At 36.5% G+C, this 8,509-nt stretch overlaps 1 protein-coding gene across 1 annotated transcript; it reads right to left on the bottom strand.

Annotated features, from left to right (window-relative positions):
* Nucleotides 1-7,475: 7,475 nt before the first annotated feature.
* Nucleotides 7,476-8,306, bottom strand: LOC115230284 (POU domain protein 1-like). The gene has a single exon (XM_029800485.1). The coding sequence runs from the start codon at nucleotides 8,304-8,306 to the stop codon at nucleotides 7,476-7,478; it is 831 nt and encodes a 276-aa protein (XP_029656345.1).
* Between the last annotated feature and the right edge of the window lie 203 nt (nucleotides 8,307-8,509).

Here is an 8,509-nt window from a genome sequence, read left to right as displayed (position 1 = left end):
GTGATGCGCAATTTGGACCCAGCATACCAGCCTGAGAGGTCTTTGGTCTTGAAAATGTACCAAAAGTATCTACCAGACAGAGGATTAGATAAGCTTTGCTGTCTCTTGGACAAAATGTTGTACACATGTCCTGAAGATCCGATGTCTGCACTACGATTCTGTACTATCCCTTTCTACAATGCAGGGAATGCAGTATTGTCACGTGTAGTATCACTATGTGCAGCGTTCCCAAGGGAGCTGGAAAGAGCTGTAATGGTAGAATCTCTATTTGCATCTGCTCATGTAAATGAAGTGAGTAGGTTCATAGGGCATTGTTTTGAAGTCCTAAATCCGGATCACTTATGCATTTATTAGAAGGGATTAGGCCTTGTTAAAGCCTCTGCTTTTAGCTCTATGTCGCTGCCTGGATACTTTATGTGTACGAGTGCAATAGCGGCAATGATAAAGCACCCTAAATTCATGTTCTCTAGGTCAATCACGCCTAATCCTCAGGCTATGGTTAATGGCTTTTTGAACGTGACCTCCATCAGGAGGAAACGAGATGAAAGGCGATATGATCAAGGCACAACGAAAGAGTTACGAAGTAAATCTCACCCCTTTCATATTGTTGGCCGATTCAAAATCTTTTTGTTCACCGACGTCGACCATAACATGGATAGACTATACTCCAGATACATTCTTTTTCGGACCACTCATTTCTCGAATTTATTCCGTAGTGATGAGCATTGTTCCACAGCAGCGTCTATCTGATTGTACCCTCGCGGGATGCCAGCTTTACATAGCACACTGTGTGATGTACCTGATTCTGGAAGCCTACCAAAGCCATGCATTCGACCCGGAAATCCAGCAAGTACTTGATAGTTATCGAGGTCTCAATATCCGAGATCTTCATTTTCCTGATTACTTCTTGGAATGGAAGAACGCCATCGGCGATTTTTCAATTCAGAAGCAGGATCTCCGCCTCCGTCTTTTCCTCCCCCTAATTGACCGTTCGCAGTCGGCTCACAGAAACTATTTCTGGGACCCATCTACGGCGAATCTTCTACCAAACTTCGGAAGCATTTACCTCAAGATGTACTTAGCGTCAGATCTACATTCAATTCAAAGGAATGATAGAACCATTGAGCGCTACCGAGACCTACAACGGCTTACGGAGAACGTTTTATTTGATAACTCGATCGCTCGTTCACATGATGCGCTTCTTCCTTTCAGTTCTGAGACTTTTCAGGCCGGTTCGCGAAGTCAGCTTGCAACTCTCGTTCAAGGTTTCTTATCCAAACCAGATTCCTTAAATGTGTACATGCGCTTTCTTAAATTTGACGAAGCAATTCTGAACAACATTTTCCAGTCCTCCCCTTGCTCCCAACCTGAGGGGCAACGTCTTCTCGATCATCAGTAGCTTTAGATTGCGATAATTATTTTCGTTCTCTAATTGTAAATCTTATCAGGAAAATCTTTTATACGAATGGTCCTCCCCTCATACTGCATACAGATAATGGAAAAGAGTTTAAAAACTCAAAAATGGTTAAGTTTTGTGAGGAGTTTGGGACCAAACATGTTTTTGGGCGTCCTCGTGGACCATGGGTTCAGGGACAAGTTGAAAGGTATAATTTTAGTATTCATTCAATAGATTTAATCAGTCGATTAAAAGATGGTTGTCTTCAACAAGTGCGTCAGAAGGAACATTTGGGATTATATGCCATTTCTTGGAAGGATCGTATTCAGATACAATACGACCGTCCACGAGACAACACAAAAAACTCCATTCTTACTTTTTACTGGCTGCCAGTATCCTCCAAAAATTAATTGCGATGATTTAAATAATCTCATTGCGTTTGAACCCAAGGTGGAAGTAGTTCAGGTAATTTATTTTAATGCATGTTGATAGGCATGTCATGGTGCATTGAGGAACACAATCAGGGCAGGGGAAAAAATGCAAAAAAGAAGGAGATGGAAGGATGATGAAACGTGTATAGGAAGTGGTGATTCTGTCCTCATAAGAGGAGATTTTAACACAAATCCGGCACATCGAACGATGCCGCTTTACGACCAGGTGGATACGACTATATATAAAGTTGTGAAACAGAATGGCGACAACTATGAAGTTGAGAATGATGAGGGGATTTTGGTAAAAAAACATTTTTCACAATTAAAAAAATTATAAAAACATTCTTTTGTAATTTTAAATGATTAGGTTTTAGAGTTAATGCACCCTTAGGGTTAGAGTTAGGGTCAATCCATCCTTATAGATTTTTTTTAATTAAAAAATTTTTTACTCAATTTTTTTATATATATTAGTTATTAAAAACATATTTTATAAAATCAGGAAATATATAAATATTTAAATTGTGATACTTTCAGTATTTTTATTGTTGCTGTAATCACCGACATTGGAATATTTCCAATAAGTAACAAAAAACTAAATAAATAATGATTTAGGACTAATCGATAATAGATGCACCGATTTACAAAAAAACGGAAAAAAATTGCGATGGAGGCACACCTACGGCATAGGCACACTCGTGGACCGTGACATAATATAACAATAATTAAATTCGTGTTCAGTTTACAAAAAAAGTCTAGAAAAAAATATAACAATAATGATTAAAATTTGGTAGAAATTGATCATTTTAGATTTTAGGGCGCTACAATACAAGATCGCCAAATCCGGGAACAAATAAATAAAAGTTTGCCATAAGAATATAAAGAATAGAACTTTCTATCAAAAAATAAGGTAAAATTCAATGAATAAAGATAAATGAGAAGATTTCAAATAAACGATATAAACAGATTGAAAGAATAAACTCGCAAATATTAAAAATGATGAAATTTCAGATAATTTATTAATTAAAAGAAACTACATCGCAAAATATTCCTTCTAATCCAATTAAATAAAAAATAAAGATTGACCAAATAATGTAACAGGACAACAAGGTATGTCAAAAGAATCCTCACACGTGCCACAATTTATTAGGTTTTCAATTAATAATTGGGTAACTAAAAATTAAGATAATTTTAATTAAAACACAATTCTACCTAGTAGCTTATAAACAGTGTAAATACCAGAGGGGATATCTCAATGATGGCAAATTGTGAAACAGACTTGCGAGCAGATTTTGCAGATTCGAGAAGATTGTTTCCTTGAAACTTTCGCTCCAGTAGATTTTCGAGCAGTTTGTTCAGTTCTGGCCATGTTTTTTTTTATTTCAGACAGAACCGATTCAGACGAGTTATTTTTGTTTTATATAGTTAAACAACATTGTGAATGAATGAATGAATTTAGTTTATTGTAATTAACAGAGAAAGAGAAAGTGACAGGAATTGAGGACGGTGATAGGACGAGACTGATGCCAAGGCAACTGAACTCTTCTGAGCTTGCGTCCAATTCATCTGTCGTAAGCCAGAGTTAATAAAGTAGGTTCATTAATTTTTGACGAGTGCAGAGAGTTTCCGATCGATAAACAGGTCGGTCACCTGAGTTCTTTTCCGGAAGATCGGATAGATTTCTCAATGACCTGTCGTATCTCCGAGGATCTGGTCTCCGCCCAGCTTGGGACGGGACCTCGCGGGTCAAGCCTGTAACGTTGAGCGACAACTCGTCTACAGGCGAGTTGTCGCCTAACTCGCCTAAATTTATTGGCGACAACTCGTCTACGAAGAAAAATATTTTAAGGGTAAATAAAATAAAATTTTAAAACAAGTACTTTTTATTCTGAACTTTTAAAGCAAATCAACCATCAATTAGCTTAAAATAGCAATCTACTTCAAATTCATGAAAATTTTCACATGCTATTCTCAGTTCAAGTTCCTTTTTGCAGTCTATCGCAGACACTCCATTCCTGTCGCATCAAGAAAAAATTTTTCAAATTTCAATAAAACATTTTCCACAGTGATGAAAGCTAAATGGTAGCATTTCCTCAATAATTTTCGTTCCCACGATGAAACGTCTTTGTAGGCTCCCACAAGACCAAGACATTGTATTTTCCGCCATATCATTTGGCCGAAATGGAAATTGCAGCCAAATACATTAGACGACGAAAAAACTGATTTTGTGGAGTTAATTAACCCCTTTTCAAAATCAATTAAAATAATTGCTGGTGAAGTAACAACAAGTGTCTTTATTTCTTCAAATAATGCACAGTAGGCATTTTCTGTATCGCAAACTTTCAGGAATTTTAGGAATGGTCGGAACAAAATTTGGTATCAGTGTTTCTCTTTCCCGTTGAACGAGACGAGTCAATGAACGTTCCTTTGGCAATATTTTAATGACGTCAACATTGGCTCCAATGAGGCTTCTTGACACCACATTCATAGTTCTGTCTTCTGACGCCTTTGCGGCATCTTTCAGGTCAGAAAATAGTTTCATGCTTTTTATCTCATGATCCTCAAAGGGGCCATGGTTATGAGCATTTTTTGTGCTCAACTTGTTTTGAGCATCCACCGTGCACCTCGCCCTGCATTCTCGATTTCTGCACCTCCAATAGGTAAGACCGTCTTTTTTTCTATTTGTATTATACAAATAGTTCCGGTGTAGTAAAAGTTTGCCATTTCTTTGGCTTTTAAGCAGTTCAAAGTCAGTCATAATAAAGATTAAAGTAAAAAAATTGTTGAAATTTTAATTAATTAGATTTAATCTGGTAAAAATAAAATTTTTTATTTATTTTAAGTAGGCGAGTTGTCGCCAAATAAATTTAGGCGAGTTAGGCGACAACTCGTCTATAGGCGAGTTGTCGCATAGCCATTTTCTCGCATTTCCCGCAAATTTTCTCGAGATCTTTCGAGTAGTACCATGCTTCCATTCCGTACAGCAAGCTGGGTAGGATGGTTGCATGGAACACGAAGAGGAATGTCTTAGGATCCAGATGCATGCTTCTTAAGAGGCGGAGAGCCGCAATGGCTTTCGCTCTCTTTTTCTTGACATGCAGACGGTAGCCCGAGTTAGCGTCGATTGTAAGCCCCAGGTAGCGTATGCAACTGGGGCGCATAATTTCGGTTAGGGGCCCAGAGCTCTGATCTGATGATTTTTCGAGTTGATTTGTAGGAAAGCGGATTTATCCATTGCTAACGAGAGCTGTTTGCTGGCGCATTACTCCTTTATTACCTCAATGTAGGTGAAAAGCCTCTTTTCTGAGGTCAAGGGAGAGGATGATACATATGAGTTATCTGAGGAGGAGGAAAAAGAGCTCAAATTTCTACCAGATATATTAATAGATGAAGAAATGATGAGCGAATGTGAGCAAGAAACCAGTTTTATTACCAAGCAATTGAATGAAATAAACGTGGATGAAGAAACACCTATTATATCCACCCGCTCTCTATCACATTCAACCAAAAGAAAATACTTAGAAACAGAAGATAACTGTTTGCTAAAGACGAAATATAATGCAGTTACTGAAAGTTCATAAGAAGTGAGAGAAGAAAAATCGACAATGAAGATGATAAAAAACATCATCTTTGATGAAATTGAAAACTGGATAAAGCTTTTGCAAGTTCAATCAATCAATTAAGTTTATTGTAATAATGAGTAAAAATAACCAAACAAACACAGAAGGTAAGCAGACCGGTAAATTTTTATACGATTTTTGGAACAACCTTTGTTTTGGAACAATTAATGTTCCAAACGAAGGTTAGACTGTAACAATAAATTACCACAATAATGTCTTGCAATTCATGTCTGGCATTCCCTCTAGTCAAACAAAATTGGAAATAACTGTTGATGGCAGTAACGCTCTCCTCAATCAATTCTATCCATTACTATGTACGTCCAGTCGTACTCCCGCACTTGTTTCAGTTTGTTGCAGACATGATTCAGGAGAGCCTTTCTATACTGCACATAACAAAGTTTCTTATATTCCAGAAAGTCGTGTAAATTCATTATTTTCGAATCACCCTATATGTAAGTCAGTTTATAGAATTAATTTATAAAAGTGAAATTGCCACAACCATGAACTGAAAGATAAAATATTTAATCATTCAGTTAAGATATAATCAATAAAATCCAAAGTATCCGTCAACACGGAAAAGATTCTCATGGAATCATTATGGTAGGATTTTCAACAGTCATGTCGGTCTCTGAATATTAGTATTACCAGCAAATACAGGTTTCGAAGTCCTCAAAGTAGAAAGTAAAGATTAAAAATCGGCAGTTCTGGATTAGGCTGATCGATTCTGCACACACCCAAATCCACCAACAACTGGGCAACCCAGGGCGAGGGAGGGACGTCGAAGTTGTTCAGAGACACGCAGGAAAATATTCTGAAAAGACCGAGAAGAGTCTTGAAATAGCAATAAATAAATAGTTGGATTGTGTCAGAACACGACATTGTTCCCTCGTGCTCAGTGCCTTTCTCATTTATTAAATTGGTCTATCGGTTGAAAAGAAGGGATACTATCGACAATATCAACGTGGAATATAGTTCTTCCTGATCGGCCAACTCTTTCTTAGCAATTTCTATTTTGCTGTCGAAGGATGATTCATTGAGGGAGTTGTAGAGTGACTCAAACCTCAAATGGTCGTCGGCATGTCAAAATTAATATTAAAATATTATTACATTTTATATTCAGAATTTGAAATATTTATGAAATCCAGTTTTTGTTTAATGTGAAAATTCAGTTGATTGTTCGTATGTGTATCATCATCTACATCCGACATAACCCGATCTTATTAACAAATTTAAATACTTTAAAAAATATACCATTATTTTATTACTGTTAAAGCATTTAACAGTGCTTGCACGGTGTTAGTCGCACGGTGTTAGTCGGTATAATGAATAACCGAAAATCAAAACAACGATACCTCCCAAACGGGGTCCCACAAGGATTCTCCTTATAACCAATCCTGTTCAATTTATTTACAAGAGATCTCCCAAATCCAAACGACGAAGATACAATCCTTTTATCATACGCTGACAATCTAATTATTGCAGCAAAACATCAAGATTACAAAGAAGCCACGTGGAAAGTTCAGGAGACGATTAACCGTATGAAGCCATGGTTTCCCTCCTCTTCCGTGTAATCTCATATCTGATAACATTTTTGAATTCAGCGTCCAAAAATAATATAAAATTTGAAAAAATGGCCAAAATCCCAGAATAAATTTCGACTTTTTTTGATCATATAGGGGGAGGTTAAATTTGAAAAGCTTTTTGGGCGTTTTTGGTTGCAAGCGGGATCTGAACTTTACATATTTCTGACTAAAAATGAGTCTTTATTTCCCGACAAAACACCCCCGAGATCCCCACGTGTGTACATCCAATCGACCTGATTTTTTCAGACATAAGTTTAAATATGATAGTAAATTGTATTAGCCTGTTCAACCTTTTTTGGACCTTCGTCCATGCCAAATCAAAGCCTTTTTGATAAACACGTGTTTCAATAAATATAAAGGAAATTGTTCGAATATGTATTTAAAATTGACTATTTAATGTCAGGACATGAAAATAGCACGATAAAAAAGCTCGTATTTATTGAAAATTTCATAGATCATGTGAAGAAAAAGTTTGACGTTTTTTCTGTCTTCTGTTTCCAAACCAGTTCCGGACTACAGATTCTGGCAAGTCAGTTTTTGCTACAATCTTCCCGATTTCTTCTTTGTTTGGCTGAACGATGACTGAAAAAATATTTTCGAGGTATTCTATGGTTTTGTTATCAAAACATGTTCGTTTCTTTCTGGCTTTCGGGAGCGAATTCAATTGGGACTTGGAAATTGGGTTTTTCTTCAGAGATTCTAGAACAATCAAAAAAGAATCTTTTAGATTTTCCATTGCAGTAGTTGGGAGTTTACCCAACTCAAATCTGCATATAGTCGTTTGACACACGGGGAACCCGCCTCTCTTCATTATAATGGCCATCTCGGACTGTGAGTAACCAAAGTTCATTCTTTTAGTCTTGAAATAGTTTCCTAATTCTACCAAAGACTTTCTTTGAAGCATGTCGTCATTTACTGTTGCCTGTTCAGTAAATAGATGAGGCACATTGTCTTCCTTGTAATTATTGGAAATGGCAAGACTCAAGTCGCTGACATCAGGCTGGTACAAAGTCACAGGAATTTGCTGACGAGCAATTTCATATTGGATGAAAGGCTGATTGTAATCTGAATAAGGGTTATCGAAAATTCGATAATCCTGTATGAAATCATATGAATTCATCTGGTAATGGTTTAAAAACAAATCATTGTCGGGAATCTGGTACATAGGTTGAAATGTCATGTTATCTGGAAATCTCCTTAAATTTTGGTGGTCAAAAGAATTAAAAAAAAAATCTTCATAAGGATTGCAGGCAAAAAATGTGTTATTGTAATCATTCATGTTATAATTCCGATTGAAATAAAAAATGACGTTGTTTGTATTAAGTATGATAACCCCGCCGATCAGGTCAACGTGATATAAGAATTGCGTGGAATGAAATTAAATATAACCTGTACCTTTGAATAACCCAGAAAAAATTTTATGATCGGTTTTAATAGAACTGACTAGACAAAAATTTAATCTAGTTTAGGATTGATAATTTT

This window comes from Octopus sinensis, unplaced genomic scaffold (assembly GCF_006345805.1).
Source record: "Octopus sinensis unplaced genomic scaffold, ASM634580v1 Contig15186, whole genome shotgun sequence".
Lineage (NCBI taxonomy): Eukaryota > Metazoa > Mollusca > Cephalopoda > Octopoda > Octopodidae > Octopus > Octopus sinensis.
The sequence above is the reverse complement of the archived record's forward strand: the minus strand, read 5'-3'. Positions and strand labels throughout refer to the sequence as shown.

Coding starts and splice junctions, on each gene's coding strand:
- LOC115230284 (XM_029800485.1), bottom strand. CDS start 8,306: ATGAATGATTACAATAACACATTTTTTGCCTGCAATCCTTATGAAGAT.